This window comes from Tetrao urogallus (assembly GCF_951394365.1).
Source record: "Tetrao urogallus genome assembly, chromosome: 2".
Classification (NCBI taxonomy): Eukaryota; Metazoa; Chordata; class Aves; order Galliformes; family Phasianidae; genus Tetrao; species Tetrao urogallus.
In genome coordinates, this window is record NC_136814.1 from 44,094,768 (window position 1) to 44,120,543 (window position 25,776).

The window sequence follows — 25,776 nt, forward strand, 5'->3', positions numbered from 1 at the left end:
AGTAGGAAATAGAAAATGGAGGTTGAATCATGATGAATATAATTGAATTATCGGTGTCCTTTGGGAATGGGGTAGTTGCTTTGGATAGATTATCTGTCACATGGGAACATTCAAAGGAAAAGCAAATACAATAGCTTTGCTGTGGCCTGAACAAACCTTTTTTTCCGAGGTTATCCAATACATACAATGAACAAACAAAATAGATCTTTTTCAGTCTGTTTAGTTGTAGTGTTCCAAAATAAAAAGAAGTTGCAATTTTTAAGGTGTTTGAGCTGAATGTGTGTACTTTTATTTTAGTAGACAGCAGAGGTTTGAATGGACATGGAAACAAAGATATGTTATATCTCTCTATTTGTTTTTTTGTGTTTTTTTTCTTTTTTCATTTTTTTAATTACATGTCACAGCAATGCCTAATCCTTGCCCTTTCTACAAACCAGACACCTGGATTGTTCGTTGTGTTTTTTTTTTTAATACTTGATGTATATTTAGATATCAGCAGATTAATTCCAGTCTTACTCAAAGTCTTAGCATAAGAAATAGTATTATCCCACAGAAGTGTTACCTATCACCTGCATTTTAGAACTTTGTGCCCTTTGTGCCTTACTTCAGTTATTGGTTTCTTGCTAATGTATTGTGAGCCTTAAAAAAAAATAAAATTCATAGCTTATGATATCACTATATTTTTTTGTCCTTACTGCTCAAAAATACTGTCAGACAAGGGGGAGGTCGTGCTTGACCAACCTGGTAGCCTTCTATGATGTTGTCTCTGGCTGGGTGGACAGGGGGAGAGCAGTGAATGTAGTCTACCTTGATTTCAGCAAGGCATTTGATACTGTCCCCCACGACATCCTTATAACAAAGCTGAGGAAGTGTGGGATAGATGAGTGGACAGTGAGGTGGGTTGAGAACTGGCTGACTGGCAGAGCGCAGAGGGTTGTTGTTGGTGGTGCAGAGTCCGGTTGGAGGCCTGTAACCAGCGGTGTTCCTCAGGGGTCTGTGCTGGGTCCGGTCTTGTTCAACATCTTCATCAATGACCTTGATGAGGGGATAATGGCCACCCTCAGCAAGTTTGCTGATGATACGAAGTTGGGAGGATTGGCTGGCACACCTGAAGGCTGTGTTGCCATTCAGCAAGACCTGGATAGGCTGGAGAGCTGGGCAGAAAAAAACCGGATGAGGTTTAACAAAAGCAAGTGTAGAGTCTTGCATCTGGGGAGGAATAATTCCATGCACCAGTACAGGCTGGGGGATGACCTGCTGGAGGGGAGCTCTGTGGAAAGGGACCTGGCTGTCCTGGTGGATGACAGGTTGGCCATGAGCCAGCAGTGTGCCCTTGTAGCCAAAAAGGCCAATGGCTTACTGGGGTGCATTAAAAAGAGCGTGTCCAGCAGGTCAAGGGAGGTGATCCTCCCCCTCTACTCTGCCCTGGTGAGGCCTCATCTGGAGTACTGTGTCCAGTTCTGGGCTCCCCAGTACAAAAAAGACAAGGATCTCTTGGAAAGAGTCCAGCGGAGGGCCACGAAGATGGTGAAGGGCCTGGAGCATCTCTCCTATGAGGAAAGGCTGAGTGAAGTGGGTCTGTTCAGCCTTGAGAAGAGAAGACTGAGAGGGGACCTGATCCAGGTCTATAAATATCTAAGGTGTGGGGGGCAGAATGGCGAGGCCAGACTGTTTTCAGTGGTGAGTGGAGACAGGACAAGGGGAAACGGCTGGAAACTGCAGCATAGGAAGTTCCGCACAAACATGCACCAAGAACTTCTTTACAGTGAGGGTGACGGAGCACTGGAACAGGCTGCCCAGGGAGGTGGTGGAGTCTCCTTCTCTGGAGATGTTCAAGACCTGCCTGGATGCCTACCTGTGCGACCTGGTGTAGGGAACGTGCTTTGGCAGGGGGGTTGGACTCGATGATCTCTGGAGGTCCCTTCCAACCCCTACAATTCTGTGATTCTGTGATATGTGTTCTTCTGGATACTCACAGTCATACTGCAGTTCATGATCATTCTGTGATGTTATGTTCCCCTCCATAAGCATATTCTTTGTGCAGTGAGACAAGGTCACTGACTAAGGAACATTACTGATATCAACAGTGCCTGCATAATAAATAATAAACATCATTTCTGTGTTACTCTCTGGTGCCTTTGGGCATGGCATCCCATGCCCAAAGTTGTTGGGCATGGGCATCCCATTAACACAGCAATAAATGTAAGCATTTACCTTTCCTATATCAAGGAAAAATGTTTGAACTTTTTCTTAGGGAGCCTGATTTGGCTATGAAGAGAGATTCTCTGTACGCTATCCAGTATTCTTCAGTCCCTTCCTGTCAATATCTGCTCAGTCCTCAAATCCTGAATCCCTATAAATTGTGACTGGCATCATCCACGGCAAGAAGGAACACCCTATTTTGCAGAAACATTTCCAGACTTGTGTTAGAGTCCTGCTTGTTGCAATAGAATGGATCCATGCTGAAATTCTCAAAAAGGAAAAGTAAAATGGGGAGGCAGAAAGCCCTATCTACATGATGAAAAAAGAAATAGGAAAAGCACTAAATTGATTTAATTTAAAAGCTGATTAAATTCTTTTTCTCTGAGTCTATGCTTGCGTCTATTCAAAAGCCTGTAAGATGCTTCACCATGCTTAGTTTAAACTCTCTTTATTGCTTTTCGTGACAGGTAGGTTTGCTGACCAATGTAGAACGCCCCTGGGATGGAACAGATGTGTATCTTGTACATTTGGTTACACTTCCTCTGCCCCTTTCTTAAGCAATCATTTACTGTTATTTATGATGGAATAATATAATGTAATAACGCATTAACAAAACATAAGTAACTCAGATTAATCAGCTGCTTTGCAGTCAGACACTTCCTTCATTCCCTGGGGTTTCTATCAGCAAATTGTAGTAATGATGCTGATTTGCGCAGTGCTATTGTTTCAGCTGTAAATACCTGAATTGATTACCCAGGAGCCCCAGTCTCAGTGTAGCATTGTTTTGCTTTGTTCTGTATTATGTTAGGTATCCTGCGTAGCAGGGGGCCTGTAACCACAGCCAAGTCACCTTGGGACTTCGAGCATGGTAATCTAAATGAATTCTTTGTTGCTGTAAATTACAAACAGAACAACAGGAGCCTGCTTCCACTTCCATAAATATGTATACTTTCCCTGCCAATGAAATTATGGTGAGCGATAGATCAAAGTGAATTAGTACCTGTCAAACAAATTTGATAGGTCATTTTGTACTTTAATTTTATTCCTTTTTCTCAGTATTGTGACACAATAACAAAATCAACCGTTCTGCTCTCCTTATAGCAAAGTCTGTGGTCCACACTGAATTTTGCTTTCATAAAGTGATGTATTGACAAATGAAAGATGCCTCTACAAGGATCAGCCTGATATACCGCATCTGGTTTGGGTGGAAAGTGAGCCCAGCAGTGAAATGCACTGGTACATGTTGATGTATGAACTCTGGCTTCTGATGTGCATCTGTAACAGTTTCACCTGCATAACAGAAAGTGTCTGATCTCTGCTAGCCCTTGAGATAGGACTGCAGCTTTATTAATATTTTTTTTTCCATTTTTGCTTCCTGTCATACAAATTGTTAGATCTTCTGTGCCTGTACTCACTGTCACAATCATATTTTCTCAATATTTCCCTAAGCATACCCACACCCAGTGCATATACACATACGCACACATTCTCTAACCCCTCCTTTCTTCTGCCAGATCCGCAGATAGTTTCTAGGAGCTGCGTTAGTAATGGAGAACTCCTTCCACGGCAAGCAATGCCAGATAGTCAGACTGGAGAATTCAGAGGAGCTGGGGCAAAATAGCAGGAGTTTTCTGTCTCTTTTCTTCTTTTTCTTAGCATCTTTTGAGACTAGAAGTCGTTTATCTTTAAATAAAAGGAAAGCAAAAGGGAATATTTTTATTATTCCTTATTGCTGGTATGGCTTTGCAAAAGCATTTAAATAGTTCTATATATAATTCCTAAAAACAGCATTTCCTTGAAATTAATTTTAATAAAACATGAATGGCTCTATGATGGGTACATTACTCAACCCTGCAGCAATAAATTAAGAACATACACCCCAACGGGAAGTCCTGCCCAAGATAATCATATTCCCACAGAGTAGAAGCCTAAGATTGTGGAACAATGACGCTTTGATGCTTTTGTGTAGGAAATTAGATCCTGATTCTACAAGCATATGTTAGTGACACTCATGCAAGTAGTCCCCAGTGGCTTTAACTGGCAACTGCTTACTTCTACCATAGCTAGGGGCACAGTTGTGTCCTCTGCAGCTATTTACCAGTTCCAGTGTCTGATGTATTGTAGTTTGTTAAGAATAGCTGAACAGTCTTCCATCAGTGCCCCTCGTTTTCTGTGTGCTAAGGTGTGCTTATTTTTACCTACATGTAAAATATTGACAGTAGTTAATATTTAGTTATGTTTTGTTCAGCTTTATTAATTTTGTTTTTCTGATGCTTAGCAATAATTGATACAAAGCCAAGTTACCATGTTAGCTGGTATATTATGTGGCCATTTATCAGTAAGGTATCGTGAAATAGAGGAGACAGAAGCAACACATCCAAACCTATGGGCTTGTAAGAAAACACTTAAGTACTTAACAGCTTGTGTCTGTTAACATGCGGGTTAACAGAGTGGTCCTCAGGTACTCGAGTCCAAGACTAGAGTCTAGAAAACTGACACAGTGAATTGTACAATGTAGACAAAAGTCTCCTCCGCATGGCAGCTTCTGCTGGCAGCAGGATCCGGGACTGTTATGTCCAACAGTGCAGCGAGTGGCTTCCTGTGGTTTATGTGGTTCTTCAGCTTCTCAAGAGAAAAATTGTCTCTACCTCTGCGTTTGATTTTATCTACAATTGTGTACTTCCCTGTCTGAAGTATCTGGTTGCTGCAATACCATGAATAACCAAGAATATGAGACAGAACGTGTGGTGTGGTTGTTGTTCATATGCCACTTGTATCTGAACAAGGAGGAACATGAATTTTAGGAAAACAATATCCAAGACTGTTCAGTCCATCTGGATTTGCAGCTCTGTCTACAGCTAAATATCAAGCAATGGGAATGGAAAAGAAAAGTGCAACTGAAAATAACTGAAAATGAAGGTTTGCCTACTTCAGATATGCTTTCTGTTACTGAATCATCCTTTTTAATTGTTGATCCACATGAATCATAGGGACGCATTCTTCAGCTCCTTGCATTCCAGTATACTTGCATATGAATGGTGATGCTGTTTTCATAATTTTTACGGTCTTGTATGTAATCGAACTGGGAGTAGAGAAAGATTTTTGGTATTTAAGCTGAAGAGCAAAATATGCTAGATGACCATATTTGGGCATCTTCCTGTTAATGTATTTTAGACAAAAATGCTTAGTTCACATTCTTCCCTTGTGTAATTTTGCCAAGCTTCAGTGACCAGGCAAGATCTTAACTTGGCCCATTGAGTCTCTAAGAGCCTGAAGTCAGTTTTGTGACGAAAGAGAAGTTGTGCCACTTGAGAGGTTCTTTACTTTTAAATGGGAAAAGGGATTTCAATATGTTTTTAATTATGTATTTATTAATGATGATGATAAGACAGTTGTGTCTTTAAAAGCTTATATTTTTAAATGTTTTTTGTTTATTTTCTTTGAAAGAGTTGCACATCATTCTGAAATGAAGGTTACAGAGTTCACAATCCTAGCGAGAAAACAAACAGAATTATGAAGAGAAGTCTTGTTACAGCAGTTCATGGTCTGATTCATCAGTTAATGTGCTGCGTTAGGCTTGGTTGCCTACTATGTTATTATGGTTGTTCTTGTCTCTGCTGCTTCAGTGGAGCTGGGTTTTCTGATAGTACTCAGCTGAGGAGTAAACAGCAACACAAGGACAAGGAGAGTTCTCTTAGAGATGTTCATTTTCTGATTACTGTCAGGAAATACTCCAAACAATCAAATTTGCAGATGGACAATATTCCAATAATCAGTATATGTGAGATTCAGACAAGTCTTCTGGATATAATAAAGGTAACAGATAGCAAGTGAAGCAATTAGCATCTTAATCATTGTGAAGTCAAAAGCTCATTTGCTGAGGTGTGCAAGTTTGAGATACCTCGTAGCATGATGATGATGTATTTCTGTAGGAGCTGGAGTGGAGAATCTGATTGTGAGGCTTTATGCTGATGAGATTTTGCATGCTATAGAGGTTGTATACAATATTCTGCTGAGCTGGAGCTGCTATGCTTGGCATACAACATCCCCTACAGGTATAGGCTAATGTGTACCATGGCAGAATGGTACAAAAAGCCAATCATGTCTCATTTTATGATGGCTTTCGTCTTAATTGATTCTAGAGGTTTATATACCATAATTGCTTTTCATTCATGAACCACCAGAATTATTTTAACTCCACTTTCCAGTTTTGTACCTTATTAAGACAGGCTTTTTCGTAGTTCCTATTTTGCATATGTGAGAAACTTAGGGAGAAAGAGAAGCAATCTCACCTATATAAAAATCTTTGCAATAATGCTTAATAATGTACTCAGTGGGTGTTGAGATAACTGCATTTTCCTGACATTACAGGGGGAAGAAATCTGCTGTGATAGCAGATGTCAGGTTAAAATAGGGGAGAGAGACATTATTAGGATTAAAAAGATGCTAATTTTTTTCTCCTAGCATTTAATACAAAACACTACATAGGTTTATCTTCTGAGATTCCAAGGTGTATATTATTATTTTATACTTAAGTTTCTCAGGTTCAGTACTGTTTGATCTTACACATACCCATAACCATATCTGTGCTTTTATACTGAGTAGCTGAAAACTTTGTCTAAATTAGCAATTCTAGACCTTGAACAGTACTGTTTGATTCTTGGTTAATGAGGTTAATCTCTTCAGCTACCAATCTAAGCAGATGCTGAAGTGCCACTTTTGCCTTATTTCCAACACGCTAGTTCTTGAATCCTCACAAATAACTTCAAACTTCAATGTGAAAGTTGCATCTAAGTCTTGGCGGTTTTAATACTTTTGAGAAAAAGGACCACGTACTGAATTTATAAAATGTAAATTCTGTTTGTTTGATTCACACTTCCACTGGAAATTTTAAATAAAAAGCAAACATTTGTGTTTATTCAAAACTTATGCTTTCTCCAGCAAAACACAAAGAAACATGAAATGAAATTTTACGCTAACTTTGCTGCAATCCAAATATATGGACTACCTTACGCTGGAATTAATATGCTTGGCTAAGTACAATACTTCTTTACTTCAGTATTCTTTCCTTTGTGTATATCTCTGAAAATCTGAGATTTAGGAGAACAGAATTGGAATTATCCTACTGAGAAAAGCCACCTACATGACTGCTTCTAATATCATACCCTATACTGGTAAAATTCTTCAAATGTGTAGAGAAATCTTTGTGGTTCCAGATTTTCTTTAAAACAAAGCAGCAGGAAAGATCTATTGCAGTACTTAACTGAATGAAGCATAAATGTGTTCTACATCCAAAAACCTGAAACATTTGAGAATTTCAAGGCATATCTAATTTAAATATTTTACCATATTTTTCTTGTGTTAACTGCAAAGTCAGACATTTTTATTTCTATATGTTAAGACCATTTTTCTAGAACTTCTTAACAGATTCTTTGTTTCTCTCTCTATTTTTGCAGTTCAGTTCTGACTATTACATTTGCTCTAATATGATCCTCTAGTAAAGAAGAAATATAAGGTTAATGTTAGTGTTTTTGTTGAATTTTTCGATTGAAAATACAATCACAGTATTTGTATATGCCAACAAGTGTATAGGAATTTGCACATCTTTGGAGATGCCTGTATGCATAGATATGTATACAAACATACATTTTGGAAATTCTGTAACTGGGAGCTATTAATTTAAACTGGCTAGATTTGTTCATTTTTGCTTTTGTTTCTAAATACACACCAGAGGTAGTTGACCTGCAGATTCTTTTCAAACTTGGAATTAAATGGAATGTTAGATTCTTTGTTTTCTAATGCTGATCACAGTGACTTTGCCCTTTCCAACAAGAAGGTTAAGGTAATGTAAAAGAATACAACAAATATGATACATGATATAAGGTTACAGCAGCCAAGAGTAGATGAGGTGGCCATAGAACACTAAAAGATTAAAAGAGGGTAAAAGGCCAAGAAAGACCAGCTGGCTCAGTAACATATTGCTGTTCAGAGTGCATTGCTGCTAAATTGAAAAAGGGGCTCAGACTGCAGGTTTTCAGGTTGCTGTGGAGTGGAATGCATACGGAATGTGTTGATTTCATCCCCAGTTAAGTGTAAAGGGACATGAACTACTGAATGTTACTGGCACTGTTAGCAGCTGCTTACTCTTTCTCTAGGGCATAGGTTAAGGACAGGGACAAAGCACACACACTCAAAAAGAAAGGAAGTGGATAAAACCAAGTAGACTTTGGAGACATTTTAATCCCTTATTGATTGCAGAGTAGAAATGATTTATGTCTTTTTTATTTCCCCATTTATTTATTTTCTATGCCTCATACAAAAATTAATCTTCATGTCATTTACAGATTTTTTAAACATTTACTGAGAAAAAAATCATTTCATGCGGGATTAGAGATCTGTAACTTCAGCCCCTCTCTCCATCTCAAATCTCTGTGTAACGTAGAACCCACCTGTGACTTGCTGTGTCAGGTGTTATAAATGATGCCAGCAGGGAGAGGTAGGAACAAGATGGTGCCTAAATCACCAACCTAAATCTAGGAAAAACTGTATTTGTGTTCACTTTATGATACAGATTTTCTCTGTGACCTTCAAAAAGTTGCTTAGTCTCATCTGAGGCTGAGCCTCCTGTATGTAAAATGAACAGGATAGTCATTTCCATCTGTGAAAGTGTTGTGAAGGTGGAGATGCCCCACTGATTTTGAGAAAACACTTCTCAGATGTTAGGGCTGGGTAAGCAGGTGTTATCAATTTAGGAATTGGGAAAAAAAAAAAAAAAAAAAAAAAAGTGCTTAAAGGTCTGCTTCACAGCTGTAAAACGTTTGATAGAGGTTCAAACTAGAAGAAGCAAGAGATCATTCTTGAGAGGATTTTATCTTCAAATTGGCTGTTATATTTTTTTAATGAAGTCAAAATGGTAGACAAGGACCTGCAATAAAGAAAGTGGACTCAGAGGAAGATGTAAGCTTGTATCCTATTTTTTTTTTTTTTTTTAATGTTCACTGAGGAAATGTACTGCTTCTGGAGCAAGTGTAGCATTCTTTACTATGCATTGTTCTTTTTCGTCTTATGCTTTATTGCAAATTGGTTCTCAACTCTACTTGTAGTTAGATTAGGCTTTGCTGTAAAACTATTTTTATATGCTCTATAGCAGGTTTGAAGCCAGTTTCCCAAAAAGTATCTTTTGTTGAATCTGTACTTTGCATGCTTTGAGTTCCAGCAAGATACCTCTTCAAGTTCTTCAGCAGCAGTGTGTTAGCTAATTGAGTTCAATTATTTGCACCTTGTATCAAGTAGGTTCAGTTAGAAGTTTCTTTGTTTTGTTTCTAATAAAGATTCCAATTGTGTAGCTTAAGGAAAGTTTATATCACTTTGTTTGTATTGACCTGTTTATGTAGTGTGGTAATCCTTAGAAGCTTTTTCCCCAAAATGTTATCTAATTGTTAAAATGTTTTACGTGCAGGAAAATTTTAGAGCCTCTAATTGTAAAGAAATGTGGCATGTTTGTGATCAAGAGTATTACTTTGGGAGAAATATTGAAAGACAGTTTTATTAAAAACAGACCTTACGGCTGTGATAGTGTGTGGCAGAACATAAAATTACTGTACCTTTACTTCTGCATAGTGTAATGATTTGTAAGGCTGTTATGTAGTTTTCTAAAGCTAAATTTTTTAAAAAATAAGACTGCTGAGGGAGAAAAAGTATCTTCTCCCTCTTCCTTAAAAAAGTATCTTCTATCTCTTCCTTAGTATTAAAAATCAGATTTCAATGTAATGTTAATGTCTTAAGTGACTTCCAAAATAGGTATGGGAGACTCGAAGAAGAAAAATAATCTTGAAACATAAATTTCAAGAAGACAAAACCTTTTAAAATTAAACATAACATTTTATAATGGCCCTGTAATAATGGCTATTAAATAATAATTTAAGAGTTTTTAAAAATTGGATTATTGGTACTATCTATCAAGCCAAAAATTGTTCCATGTTGTTGATGCCAGTCCTGTGAATCCTTTAAAACTGAAGAGAAGTTGTAGCAGTCACTAATGAAATCTTAACAGTTCACAGAAATAATATGATATTAGGGTAAATAAACTGACACGAATGAGAAGTCATTATTGCGACCTAAATTAAAGAATAAAGACCTGGACTGTAGAATTTTTCTTCAAAAATATTATCATTTAAGCACTAGGAAACTCTATTTTTATATTAGTCTATATTGCAAAATGTGTATTTTTCTTCTCGTAGTTCTTATGATGATTGCATCACAGAACAGTCTGACACAGATCACGGATCTCTATTGTGGTTTTGTGATTTTTGTTGTTGGTATTCCACATCGTAGTGTCATGTAAAGCACTGGGTGTTAAAGAGTTAATGCTCCGGTTCCATGGACCGCCGTTTCTGGGAGCTTTGCTCCCTGAGGAGGGGCTGCACCCTGGAGGGGACTTTGTGTTCCTGAGGGAGAAGGTGCAGCTCCTCGCAGGTCAGGAGCCGCTGTCTTTGTACACTGCCGAGGAGCACGTGCTCCCCTGCGCTTTTGCCTGCAGGCTATAGAGTAAGGCCTCAGTTTTGGACGCTCTCATTTTCTTTGATTTGTTGGTTGCAATTCCAATTGTATGGCGTAATCTTGCATTCTGATACCATGTTTTGTAAATTAATGTTTATCCTCAGATTGTTGCCACTGCTCTGTTTTTAGACCTATCTACTATCTCCCTACCCCTTTTCCAGGGTGTAGTCTGTGAGTTCCCTGCCTCATTAGTAACAGGCTGGGCTGACCTGTAAACCATTGACATTCTTTTCCTCTCTCCTCTCTTCTTTTCTGGGCTGGTAGGTCTGTGGGCCTTCTATCCCCCTGTCATGAACACAGATAGATCTAGAGATAACTCTGTGACAGGCTTACATTTGAATGTACATGAAACTGTTCATTGCTGGCAGAAGATAAGGTTAGGATGCAAACAAAAAAGGGCCAGCTGAGACTTTCTGGACCTTTCTTTTACCGAGACTCTTCAGCATCTATTCCAGTCTGTGAGAAAAAAGTCTTTTCTGTCATGATGTCTGATCTTGTCCTTGCCACTTCTAAGATTGTCTTTATGGCTGTTTTTCAGACTGTATGCACTGAACGATGGGAGATAGGTGAGAGTTAAGAGTGTCTGGCAATGCACACTGATCCCTTTGAGCCTAGCTCTTTTAACACAAACAAAGTGTCTTGAAGTAAAATATATATTTAAAAAAGAAAGAAAGAAAAGAGTGACTTCTGTATTTTTCCTTTGAGCAGCTGAAGCAGCTCCTAGTAATCCCTTAGGGCTTCCTAAGGACTACAGTTGTGATGTTCTCAACAAAGGAAAAATGGCATAGCAAGGTGAATGCACTACTCTTGCTCAGCTGTGCCTGGATTGATGCACTGGAACAGCAGCTGCTGCCTTTTTCCAGCAGTTCTGTTTCTGAATGTGGGGTGGCCATGCAACTCCTCTATGATCCCTTAAAAGAGTAGCATTTAAAAAGAAACCTCTGGAGCTTTATTTGTTATTAGTATTAGACTAAAAGCTCTCCAGCACCCAAGTGAGTTTGGGTTGGGATGTACAGAGACTTCTCATCCAGAAAATGATTTCTGTTTCATTTCCAGGCACATGGAAATGAAACAAGATGACCTGCTGCTTGATATCTTGGCCAAGCCTTGCCGTAAAGTAATGAGGGGACTTAAGGCAGAAAGGTGTGGCAACAGAGAAGTAAGAGAGTAGTTTAAGTTGGGAGTAGAATGCATATTCAGATAATCAATTTTCCATATGCTGTGGGCTTCAGGAAAACAAAAGGATGGTTACAATAAAATTGGAAAAATATAAAAAGATATACAAAACTAGAGGATCTGAGTAGTTCTTCTCTTGAGTTCTTTGTATATACTCCTAGTGTAAAGTAGACCCCTGTGATCTTCACTGGCTGCAACTCTTCTTGAGCTTGGACAGAAGACTGTATTTTGTTGTGGCCTCTGTGATCGGCCCAGGGCATATTATAGTAGCACAGTCTTCCTGTGGGGTGGATTAGCCATGACTAATAGCTGAACATCCATCTGGGTGCTTGCTCATTTTCCTCCTTCAGGAAGAGAGGAAAAAAAATAGGAAGGGAAGAGGGCTAGAAAACTCTTGGGTCAGATAAAGAAAGGAAGATTCCTTACCAATTACTGTCATGGACAAAACAGATTTAACTCTGGGGGAAGCTGACTTGGTGTACTGCCAAATAAAATAGGTATTGATTGATTCAGATAGAGGGGAAAACCTGCTGCAGATACTTTTTCTTTGTTATGTAGCAAACGGTATAACTAAGTTCTGGTTCACCATACAGGGCAAATTTTCAGAAACAGTGTTTGGATTTGCATGAAGAATTAAAAATGTGCCTATGTACATTCAAAATTGAGGATGAATGGGCTGAAGCTGTTTCAAAAAACAAGGATGGGGAGAGGTGTTTTGTTAGTGTAGGCTGCAGAGGTTCAACATTACTTTCAGCGTGTCATTGATTTTATTTGTTGCCGAGTATGCCCATGCTTCTGAATAGTTTTTGCTTTCTCTGAGCTGTGCCAATGCAATGTGCTGCCCATTAGCTCCATTAGTTTCCCAGATTTGAGCCCAGCTGTAGAAGCTACCGTAGGCATTCTGGGTGACTGCTTTTGTAGGCAGAGATGCTTTTGTTGCTTGCTAATCTCTTCGTATTGTTGTGTGAGTACTGACCTTAGCAATTATTGTAATCTTCCAAATCTCTTACCTGCTGTGGATCTTGGAAACAGACTCATCTCAAATACCACTTCATCAGCTGCAGATTTCTGGATGTCTCAGTAATGATCAGCAGATTTTACTGTTAAAAGCAAAAGTTACTGTTAAATTCCACAAATTCTATAAGACAATGAATGCAAGCAGTAAGCATAAAGTCCTACCCAATAGCCCAATTAGGTATATAAATATTATGACAAATAATTAAGAAAGTGGATTGCTTGTTCATGTTAGTGTAAAAACTGCTATAATGCATGAAGAATATCGTGAGAGACCCAACATCTTTTAGAAAGTGTTGTGTAGACAGTATAATTTTGTTGTTGTCAAAATGCTATGAAGGTATTAAAGACAAACAGACCAAGACTGGGAAGCATTAAAACTTGGTAAGCTTTTTGTTTTTCTTCCTAAGTTTCTTTTATCACACCACTTTTTCAAAAGTAATTTCAGTTTTCAAAAAATTTAAGGTAACTTGTTATCTGTACATTTCTTATTCACATTAAACATCAATGATACAGAATATTTTTGTCTGATGAAAATAATACAAATTAAGAATTGCTGATATATTGCTCTATAGGAGAAGAAGCTTTTTGTAACAACTCCAATGTTCTCTAATGATGTAGACGTGTCTTTGACACCCGTTTCCTGTCATACTGTGATCTATCAGTACTATTTTGATGCCAATTATTTTCTGGAAAATAACAGTTGTGTATACTGTGTTAGTATTACGGTATGATCAAGCAGATGTCTTTGGCATATTTGTTCTGTATGAAAGTATTGGGCTTTACTTGTGTTTAATGGACACCAGGGCATCTCTTAAAACTCTGCTTTAAGTAGCTTTTTTGTTATTTCTGTTGTTTTACTTCTACAGGAGAGATCAGTGAAATTTTGCTAGGGTATGTCCTGAGCATAAGACCCACTACTGCTAATATCAGTATTAAGATTGGGAGTGTCTCTTTCTGAAGTAGTAAAAGCAAATGTGTTTATATTCTGAGTTGCATTTGCCTTATTTAAAAAAAATAATAGTTATTCAAGGAAAAAAAGAAAAAAAATGTTGTCCCCAAGAAAGGAACAATAAATAAACCTCTGTCCTGTGGGAACCCTTGCAATGGCAATGTGGTACTCCAGAAATCTAAATGATGTGGGAATAAAAATGTAATGGCTGTTTAGCTGATCTACGCAGTAGTGCTTTACTTTTGTTTTGATTGTTTGCTAACAGATGTGGAGTTATTACTGCAAGCTGGACACATTGTGCCTACCTTTGCAATTTGTAGTCTGAAGTTCAGACTGTAAAAAATGGAAATTGAAAATAAGTTGTATCTAAGAAAATTAGTTTCACAGAATCACAGAATTGTAGGGGTTGATGCCAGTCACAATTTATAGGGATTCAGGATTTGAGGACTGAGCAGATATTGACAGGAAGGGACTGAAGAATACTGGATAGCGTACAGAGAATCTCTCTTCATAGCCAAATCAGGCTCCCTAAGAAAAAGTTCAAACATTTTTCCTTGATATAGGAAAGGTAAATGCTTACATTTATTGCTGTGTTAATGGGATGCCCATGCCCAACAACTTTGGGCATGGGATGCCATGCCCAAAGGCACCAGAGAGTAACACAGAAATGATGTTTATTATTTATTATGCAGGCACTGTTGATATCAGTAATGTTCCTTAGTCAGTGACCTTGTCTCACTGCACAAAGAATATGCTTATGGAGGGGAACATAACATCACAGAATGATCATGAACTGCAGTATGACTGTGAGTATCCAGAAGAACACATATCACAGAATCACAGAATTGTAGGGGTTGGAAGGGACCTCCAGAGATCATCGAGTCCAACCCCCCTGCCAAAGCACGTTCCCTACACCAGGTCGCACAGGTAGGCATCCAGGCAGGTCTTGAACATCTCCAGAGAAGGAGACTCCACCACCTCCCTGGGCAGCCTGTTCCAGTGCTCCGTCACCCTCACTGTAAAGAAGTTCTTGGTGCATGTTTGTGCGGAACTTCCTATGCTGCAGTTTCCAGCCGTTTCCCCTTGTCCTGTCTCCACTCACCACTGAAAACAGTCTGGCCTCGCCATTCTGCCCCCCACACCTTAGATATTTATAGACCTGGATCAGGTCCCCTCTCAGTCTTCTCTTCTCAAGGCTGAACAGACCCACTTCACTCAGCCTTTCCTCATAGGAGAGATGCTCCAGGCCCTTCACCATCTTGTAAGAGTTTGTAAGATGAAGATTCACCTTGAAATCACGCACAAATACAATGTTAAAGTACAGAACAAAAACTTTTAGAGAGGCTTCCCTAGTTTTTTGCATACTTAATTTCAAATGCTTTAAAATATCTTCAAAGATTTTCCTTAATCTGAATTTAGTTTACTGACAGCAAGTTATCTGAGACAAGTACGCAATTTTTATCTATTCTCTTAATGTAATTATCTTGTACAAATTCATGGAGTAGTTTTTCTCAACAACAGTTGTACAGTACTTTAGTCAAGGGTATCATTCTTTTTAACAGTTTCCTAACCCTACTCAACTTTTACCTGTTCAATATATCTCACATCACCAAATCTTCCATCTGATTGATTTCTTCAATGTTAGGTTTATCAGATATAGCTTTCCATTGTGATTACTGCCTGCACTATGTTTTATTTTGAATGGTGTTCACCTAAAATCTGCCTTCTTGCAATAGATCTGTGTTAACCATCCACGTCCTCCCAGAATCCCTGTCTCAAAATCTAATCTTAACACCTACCAACACCAATTTCACTGTTGTTAATAAACGCCTTAACTATATGTCAGATATGGATGAAGTCTGTTTTATTTCAAAATAAGAAAAGCCAGTCATATTCTCATGTCCTTTGTAATAGATCATTTAACAGACAAATTAAAAGCCTGTAAGTACTGTCAGATTTGATTCAAACCCTTCTGGTCAATCACGAGCAATGCATACTTTGCATTGTAAAAATATCTTAAAATTCTCGAAGATGGAGATAGATTTGATAGAGTCCTAGAATCTTTAGAGTTGGAAGGGGCCTTTAGACATCATCCAGTCCAAACCCCCTGCAATGAAGAGGGACATGTACAGCTAGATCAGGTTGCCCAGGGCCTGATCCAGCCTCACCTTGAAAGTCTCCAGGAATGGGGTGTCAGCCACATCTGTAGGCAGCCTGTTCCAGTGCCTCACCACCCTCTCTGTAAAAGACTTTTCCTTATATCCAACATGTATCTACCCTCTCTAAGCTTGAAGCCATTTCCCTTTGTTCTGTCACAGACCCAGGGTGAGTCTGGGAATTTAATGTTGATGTAATGGTACCAACCATGCAAATTTAAAGTACATTTCTTATTTAAATTTACATGAAACATCACAATATATGCATCATTTCAAATATGTGTTTCTGATATTAGAATTGTATCTCAGTATTGGAAGTGAAGTACCTGTTGAGTTGTATTTCTTGTCATATCTTTTGGTCTTGTCTTTGTGTCTGATAGATACACAAACATTTTCTGAATTTAGTAATTGGTTTCTTTTTCATAATTGAATATGCTATTTTTTCTAGAGATTTCAGAGCATGTTATAAATGAGTAATGTCTAAAACTAATTGCATTCTTGCAGCCCTTGTGGTGACACTGTTACATGTGTCAGTGATCTGGTCTCCATAGTGAGCAAGGTGATTGAGAATGAATAAGTATAAATATCACCACCACTAAAACTATGATTTTTTGAATATACCTACATAAAAAGATACTGTTTCTCTTTAAGGTTGGAGACCTTGCAGCTGTCTTATTACTTTACTATAAATCCTAAAATACAATTAAACCCTCAATAATCAACAATCTAAAAAACAGCTTTCATGTAGGGTATACGACATCCCTAATGTGCTGGACCAGCATGTGTTAGAATATCTATATGTGTATCTATACGTATATGTATATATACATATTATTCTGGACAGAGATTGTAAGTTAAGATCAGGATACAAGAAAAGAAATAGTTTTTCCTTCTAAGCTCTCTAAAATGTCTACTCCAGCAACTTATAGTCTCTTTAACAAATGCCTTTAGCATTTTTCTCAGGTAACAGTGTAGAAGTGTGTTGAATCACTGTAAAGTATGCTGTTATGCTGTTCTGGAATTCTGAACTTTTTTTTTTTTTTTTTTACTTAATATGCATCTTATTAAATTTGAGAATCACTGAACAAGTTTTGACTTTCTGCTTTCAGTAAGGTAATGATTTCTAGTTATATAAATAGGAGAAATATATTATTACGGTATGTTGGTAGATGACATGTTTTTAAGGGACATATCTGTGAAAGGAAAATGAGAAATATCTGTGATGGTGGCTGGGCTGCAAAATCAGTCACTGTCTGATATAGTTCAGTAGATTTTCTTCCATTGATTGAAAAGAACAATTAATGGTAAAACATGGAATAAAATAGCCGGGTATTGAAAATAGAGATTAAAAGGTATCATTGACTTGTGTGATCAGATCCTGGATTGTGGAAAATGAGAGTTAATGATGAACAATTTGCCTTAATAGAGTATCTTATGAAAGCAGAATGTTCTTGAGGTAAAACTGACAAATTTGATCTTTAAGAGCTATTTTCAACCTTTATTCTTCTTGTGATTGCATGGCTTTCTTTACAAACAGCACATATGGGTAGCCAAGTGTAACAGAAATGCTAAGTCATGGCTTGAAGTAGTGATTGAGCAGCTGGTGGGAAGGCAGAGCTCAGGTGCATGCAATATACCTGAGTGACCAGAAAGGTTGGAGCCAGGATCCACCCCTTCCTAGACCTCATTTAAGGGTTGGCAGTGAAGGCAAGGACATCTTGCTGGAGGTCCCTGTGTACCTGAGGCTTTCTGAAGGTAAGCAGCTTCTTTATTTCTGCATCCGCAGCTGCTTCATTTGAACATATTCTCACCTGCTGTGGCCTAGGGCTTTGCTACTGTGCTGTTATTGCTATACTTTCCATTGCATTACACTGTTACATCCAGAGTTGTAATGTTTGTCAGGCTTTGTCCATTTAAAAATTCTACTTTTACATTTTAGTATTTTTTCACAGCAATATCAATAGTGTAGTTCAGTGATTTCTGGTCCTGACATTTTTGAATGAAACAGCCATTTTTTAGGAGTAGGCTGTGTTTGGGAATAATGCAGTAGTCAGTTTTATTCTTCCTTGTGAGTTTGTGGGAAGACAAAGATGATTATTTCATGTTCTTTCAGCAGCTTTGTTGCTTAATACTGTGCTGGAAGATTTCTGGTAATTTTTATTTTAAAGCAGTGATACTATCTATTCTTCATTGTGCTTTGAACTTAGAAAGAAATTGTAATTGACTCTGAAAATGTAGTAATGCGTTGACACACTATTTTATTCATCAAGTAATATGGATATGGAAATGATCTAGCATGTTCTGAACACCAAGGCAGAAATGTACATGAGAGTTCAGCCTAGTTTTTTTTTTCTAATTTTGAGGTGCTTGTTTACCTGATATTAGCTGAATCTAAAAGCAGGTAGGAAAAAACACCATCAAACAGTATGTTTCATAGTAAATGTGAAGTCTTGTGTTTCATCTGTGTGTTTGTGGGGGTTTTTTGTGTTTTTGTGGTTTTTTTTTTTTTTTTTTTTTTTTTTTTATGAAGTAATGGAAGATATTTGAAAGGAAGTTGTAAAAACCCAGAAGGTGCTTGGATGTGTAATATTGTACCATAGGGAAACATTCCTTTCTCGCTTGTAATTTTCATCCTCTTGAATATAACTGCAGATACTGCTTTTATTCATCTAAAGTGTCATAGCAGTGCCTCTTAGGAACAAGTATCGTACTATACAAACATTCACCTAAGAATACACTATTTAATGACTATTTCCTCAAAGACTAAAGACTAGGAGAAGTAGGCATCACCTCTTTGCCTAGAGCAGCAAGTAACCCTACATCTAGTGCTGATGAGTCCCACTGTAGATGAGGATTAGTACCAGTATATTATTTTTCCTGTGTATAACAGTTGTAAGTAATCTCCCCCTAAAAACTGGCTGAGAGCTAACAAAAGTAAAACTAAAACATCTGTATCAGCTAAGCACAGCAGTCTGCCTCTGTGAATATATCCACAGAGCATTCAGTATGATAGTTGCTCATCATTGTGTCCTGCTTAAGGTAATATAAATTAATAAGAGTCAACAGCACAATCAAAAATTGGAGAATCAATTACTGTTTTATTACATCCTTATTGTTACCAGAGATTTGTCTAGCTCTTGCAGCTTTCCATACTTTATTCATAACATAGTATTTTAAAGCAACTTTAGCAGTAAGCAAAACAGCAAAAGTGTCTGATGAGAGCAAGTTTGCTTGCTGGGAAGGCCCTTCTATCGCTCCTCTTTCAGTTTGTTACATTAATCAGAAATTACTTCTGCTGTCTCCTGTTCCGGCAAGCAGCTGAGTATGTTTAATAAGAGCACTGAGTATTTTCATTTTCTGTTGTCTTGCACTGTTTTCTGTCTACATCCAGGCACTCAGTGATCCCTTAATTAGGTGTAAACCTGGTCTGGGACACCTGATGTGAACTTGCACCAGATTTTAAATCCCAAGCTTGAATGGTTTACATTTGCTACTTTATCACCGTTTTTGAAGTGATGTTGAAATTCCCTTCACAAGTTCCTAGGGGACTTAGTGAGGATATTAAGTCCTAATATACCTGGAGTCATCATTACATCTGTGGACCAGTACAAGTCAGAAGTATTGGCATCATAATATAGTTTGAACAGGTGTCTCATTTTATATCCCTTTTTAAATTTCATTTTAAAGTCTTGATAACAGCATTTTTCCAGCTCAGATGCACATACGATATGTGCACATATCTTATGTGCATCTAACATTTCTCATTTTCTGATAGTATTAAGTAATGCCCAGTTAATATCCAGATAAATTCTTCACATTAATCCTTTCAACAGTCATGTTAATGTAGGATAACTATCATTTGTGCTACCCTTTGAACTACATTTGTGGCGGATTCTGATTGATGATGAAGGGGGGGGGAAGCACATTTTAACTTGGGACAGTCCTAGGAGTTGCTTTTATAGGCAGTGGTCTCTTCAATGTCCTTATTAGACCTTGTTACAAACACAAATAGAGTATTGTCCTTGTTAATAAATCCTTCCGTTAACCTGAGGTAGAAACTTCATAACTGTCCTACTGCATGTATTCGTGTGGGCTCTTAGATTACATATGTGCCCTTTTCAAATAATTTATGTCAGAACTGATCTTCACAATTTACCCTAGAGGTTGAAGCTTGGTTACTAGTGAGAGAATGGTTTGTTTTTACAGTAGGAGTTGGATTTTGACTGCCTTCTAAAGTGTTCCTGACTCTATAGAAAGCCTAGATGAATAAACTAGTTGCTCTTCAGAGTGGCCATGTGACTACAAGTTAGCTTTGCATTGATAAATCTCATTTTCACCACTTGGTTCATGCTTTTCTGAACAATGTGAGGTATTGATAAGTCCATGAACTTACAGTTCCAAAAGAAGAGTCCCTTGGTTTCTGCTGCGGTGAGAAGTGAACCTCCTGCTGCTTCTCCAACACAGATGAACTCAACCAAGAGTTTGTATAGCATCTGACAGTGAGGACAGCAGTAAAATATTTAGACTTCAGTATGCACAAGCACAATTCCAAAAGTACTTAAAGCATCAGTTTTCTAAAATCAACCCATTATGCTTCAGTTACTCCTTAAACTGATATTTATCAGACAGCTAGATGCACAGACCCACTGCAACTCAGTGTGGATGGACTGTGTTAAGACAGAGCACCACACCTCTTGAGAGACTGCAGAGAATAACTGCCTTCTAATTTTTTTAGGGTGGGTATTAGAGCATACTTTTAGTAGAAATGAATATGAAAGGGAGAAGAAAGGAGGAGTTCTTTGAGATTAGGAAAATATAAAGTAATGGTATAATAAAGATGGGCTGTAAATAAGGAGCATGTGAGTTGTGCTGCCCATTGTAACAAACTTGGAGAAGTTTTTACAGGAATCATACTGTCAAACTTGCTTATAGTTTTGGCTATATAATGGCACTTCTCAGTTCATAAGGATCATCAGTTCATAGAATGCATCTCTTTAATAATTCATATGAGTAACTGAGTTTAATGAAGTTGAATGTTTTTAGAGCCAATATAGCTGGGGAATGGAGTTTTGAGTCAGTTGTTTGAATGTGTCTGTACTCCTGTTAAAACTTAAAAATATTTAAAAATAATTTGAAATTATTTGACTGTTTAGTGTAATATGCATTTTTTTTGATGCTTATAACATTGAGCGGCATGTTTATTAATATTAATTTTGCTTTAGTATGCAGTATCATTTTTTAGTCCCCTGTGGATGTTAATATTTTTTTTATATTTTAAATCCTTGTCTCGTCTCCATTTTTATTATAAAATTGTCCCAAGCACAGATTTTTGTGTTGTAACAAACTGTTGACAATTTGCCGAAGCCTGAGCAAACAAAATCAAAATATCTTTGCAAACTTAATCTAAGCCAAAGCTATAGCTGAAAAAATAGAATGACTTCTGCTGCTAGCATTTCTCTTCAATTTTATTCCTCATGCATTTGCTTTGGTTTTAATTGTAAATGTTGTCACTATCTAATTTAATAAGAGGTACAAGGTACGCATGTGCTTTGTTTCAGGGAGACCAATTCTGATTCATAACAATTATCTGCTGCTGTATTTTTGATGTGTCTGCCAAGCACTGTGCATTAGTGAAATACATTTCATGTTCTTAATTATTGAGAGTGGAGCAAAAGATTGAGATTGATTTCGAAAAAGTAATTTTAATGCTTGTTGAAGTTTCCACTTCCAGTTGATGTTCTGCGCTGTTTATGGTACAGTATAGATTGTGATCATATAGTGAATACGTCTGAATGGCAGAAGAACAAAAGGAAGATGATAATGGAAGATTTTATATGAAGTACAGCTAGAACAATATCTCTGATATATGTAGAGCTTTTACCTCAATTTCTATTTAGTTAGTTTTCTATTGTTTACCTTCAAATTGCATCGATATTAATGGTTTTGCAAGTCCATGTGAAAAATTGGGTATGTTTCATGAAGTGAATGAAATAATATTCTACGTAATTAAGTAGCTGTAAGAAGGATTTCTTCACAGGTGACTTTATCTAATTTTTATTTTAAAAGTCTAATTTTTCAGGAGTTAGAATTTCAAGTTTTTGGAACATCAAGGTCAAATGGCATAAACTTGTTTCACCTTTGTTTTTCATCTTTCTTTTTGGTGAGTTACCATTTCACACTTATTAAGAGATGTCATTTGTGTATTCTGTGGGTTCATTTCTCATTTCCCATCAACTGTAGTATTTACTTCTTTATTCAGAGTGAATTAGTTTAATGCTCAAATTTCCTGAGAATACTGGAGATGCTTACCTTGTGTCATAAGCATGCAGTTGAAGTAAGCCTGGGAGCTTCTTCAGGTGTCATGTTAGAAAGAGGAATTCTCATTGGGTGTATTCTTGTGCAGGGTTATAAAGAGGAACCGAAAAACTTAAGATATCATTTAATTAAAAAATGTTGGAATGAAGGCTGTCATAGAAGTGTAGTAGAAGAAATACCTCATAAGACTACTTTATGAAACCTTTTACTTGTGGCAGATAAAATATGCTGGAGTTTGTCTATAGTGGTATCTGTCTAGCTTGCTCCTAAAAACCTCTTGTGGTGGAGATTCTATACTCTCTGTGTGGTGTGTTCCACGGAACATCCGTTCTTTATTCGGGGAAAGAATGTCCTATGTTTTTTTGCTCTGCTACACAAGCTTATTTTTTAAAATTCTTTAATTCTACATGGTTATTGAGAACAGAGGGTCTCTCTGTTCTGTATGTGTGTTTGGCTGTTTGAAGCCCTTTGTGATACTTATCTCTCGTACCACTTTTCTAATACAAACAAACCAGATTTCTTCAGTGCTTCTGTATAGCTGACACTGTGTTGATTTCCTTTGAAATAAATTATGTTTAGTTGTATTTTGCTTTAATTGTGGTGCTGGGCAGGGTATTACACCTGAGTATTCTTCAGCAGCAAACAGAGCGGAATAATTACCCTGCATGTATTATGTAAGTCATATGCATGCCCTGTTGAAGTATGCCTCAATATGATTATATTGGTTCTCTATATAACTCATGGTTAACTTGCATTTATTTAAGGACAGACCACATATTTTTCTATTGCACTTTTGTCCTGCCTAGGAACTTATTGTCCATTTTTTAGTCTCCATTTGATTTTTTTCAAGTTTCTCTTTTTCTTTTGTCTGCTCGATATTTGGGGGCCAGCTCTTAGTTCAGATCCTCTTTGAAATTTATAATTTTTCTGAGGCTACTGTTAGAATTGAAAAGTATGCCCTGTTCGGTAATACGGTACTGAAAGTTCTGGATAGATGAGGAATGAAGGGCTGATACAGGTAATTTCTCTGGGCACAGGAGTTAACTGATGTAAGCTCTATATGATATAAATTTTCTGTAGTTTGTATGTTTTCCCAGCATGCTTGTCGTACCTTTGTACAAGACAGTATCAAGAGAAGGCATTGTTTCTAAGCTACTCAGGGTAGACTGTGAATCCAACTGGAAAGATTTTCTGATGTTGCACAACTTCCATGAATTTTAAAAATCTATGGTCAATGCTAAAAGGCTACTGTGGTTAAGTCACATAGCAAGATGTGACTCTTGGGCTGGAAAAAAAAAAAAAAAAAAGCCCAAACAACTATGCAGTTTATACAAAAAGAAAATACATTGAAAATAAATTGTGGGTATAAGAGTTGAAAGAATGAATGTTGAGAGTCCATCATAGATGAGACAAAGAAAAAACTTAACTGTGTTGTTCAGATATCATCTTGATTGCTCCTGATCCCAACTGTGTCTTAGTATTCCTTATATAATGTGTCCTTGGAGATTCATATTTTAAACAAACCCACAGAGGATTCTAAGCTTCTTATGTAGTCTGACTGCTAAAGAAAAATATAAAGCAGAAGTAGTAAGCTTGTTTTCTTACTTAATGATGACATGTTAATTGTATATACTGAAAGATTCTGAGCTTTCTTATAAAATAATGTGTTCTTTTTTTAAACCAAATTCATTAAATACACACAGGGCTTTCTTTGACTTGTTCCTTGGGGTTTTGGCTTGTTCTTCATTTTTTTTCTTTAAAGAAGTTCTCATGTTAGGCTGATCGCAGTTGCTGTCAGCCATTAGACAGAACCTTGGCATTTTCTTCATGTAAATTGAGCCTGGCCTATCTGAGGACAAAGTACTAAAGGCTAATCCAGAACATCAGACTCTTATTCAGTAAGGTTCATTCGATGAATGTAACAGATCTGTGCTTAGAATTTTAGATACTTTAACATCAAAAACACTGTGCTCTGAGATTTTTGGTTCCTTTCTGTGATAGTGAGGAGCAAGCTCCATGCAACTGAATATTTTTTTCATTCTGTAATATGATGCTAGTGCTGGATAATTTATATCCTACTTTTATTCTCCATACTCCAATAGTTTCAAATTTTTTGTATCATAATCATATTCCACTAAGTATTGATGGAATACAAGATTTGTTCTTAAATACAGATTCTGTATGTTTTCAGTGAAGAATCACACTGCATCAATTACATTTCAGTCCCTGCTTATAAGATTTAGGGTAGTGTTTGTAAGTGGCTTATGCAAAATTAATCTTATACTGGAAGCTGCATGAGGGGAATTGTTCATGACGATGCAGCGTGAACCAGTGGGTAATGCATTGGTTTACAAGGCAAGAGAATGTGATGTAGAAAATTGCTTCTTGCCATTCCTCAGCTGGATGCTATTGTACAACCATGCACTGTGTTCCTAAGTTGCTCATTGTTATGACCATCACTTACTTTACATGTGTTTTGGAGTAGGTATTATGTCATAGAGTGTTTTTCTTCACTGCTTTGGAAAACTGAGCCTTGATTTTAGTGTAAACTGTTAGGTACAACTGTAATGCGAACAATAAGTCATAATTGCCATCCAATGTTCAGTAATGGAAGTTGTGTATCATTATTTGACACCTTAGATGCAGCTAACGCAAGTGTAATGTTTTTAGCTAAAGCACTATATAAAATTCAGAAGATGGGATAGCTCACTGGAAACAAAACAGAATTTAATGCAAATAAATAGAAGCAACAGGATGCAGTAATAGGAATATGTTAAAAAAGTGCTATATATTGGAGCAAAATCACCCAAAGAACTTCTAAAAGTTCCCAAAAGAGCAAAAGAACCCAAAGTACTTCTAAAATTCTATAAATGAGATTTGCCAAGGATCTCCTGTGTTTTTCTTCTGTACAAGGCAAGGTTACCATTTTTCTACTTTTTCTCCGTCTACTTATGTGTTAAGGTCACTAACATCTATTAATATGCAGAAGCAAGCAAAAAAGAGAATTTTTCTCTTTTTTGTTTCTCCTCAGTGAATAAAGGTGAATTTCCAGATACATACTTTCAGAAACGTTCAAATAGCACACCTTTTGTTTAGAACATTTGTTGTATGTCATGTGCCTTCATGTTATTGCAGGACAGAGTCTTAGATTCCTTTGGTAAGAAGTTCATGAGTTGCACAGAGGATACTACACTAGCAGATAAACTTTCTTTTCATACTACTGTATAAGCCTGTTTTGTATTTTTTCCTCTCTGGATTATTTTCAGTTTGCATCTTGTGCTGCATTCATTATTTTATAGCATTTTATTCTGAGGTGACACTGATAGCAGATTATTGTAGGAAGTACTGCAGCTGATGGAAATGGTTGCAGTCTTCCAGTCACGCAGCAGTGAAAAATCCTGT

General features: G+C 37.2%; 1 protein-coding gene across 1 annotated transcript in view; it reads left to right on the plus strand.

The window, feature by feature from the left end:
• The window catches only part of PRKN (parkin RBR E3 ubiquitin protein ligase), a gene marked incomplete at both ends in the record, with an annotated part of 562,188 nt that overhangs the window by 235,722 nt on the left and 300,690 nt on the right, over window positions 1-25,776 (plus strand). The window contains 2 exon segments of the mRNA XM_079550324.1: window positions 3,011-3,020; window positions 3,024-3,070. Of these exon segments, the coding sequence (XP_079406450.1) occupies window positions 3,011-3,020; window positions 3,024-3,070 (57 nt within the window).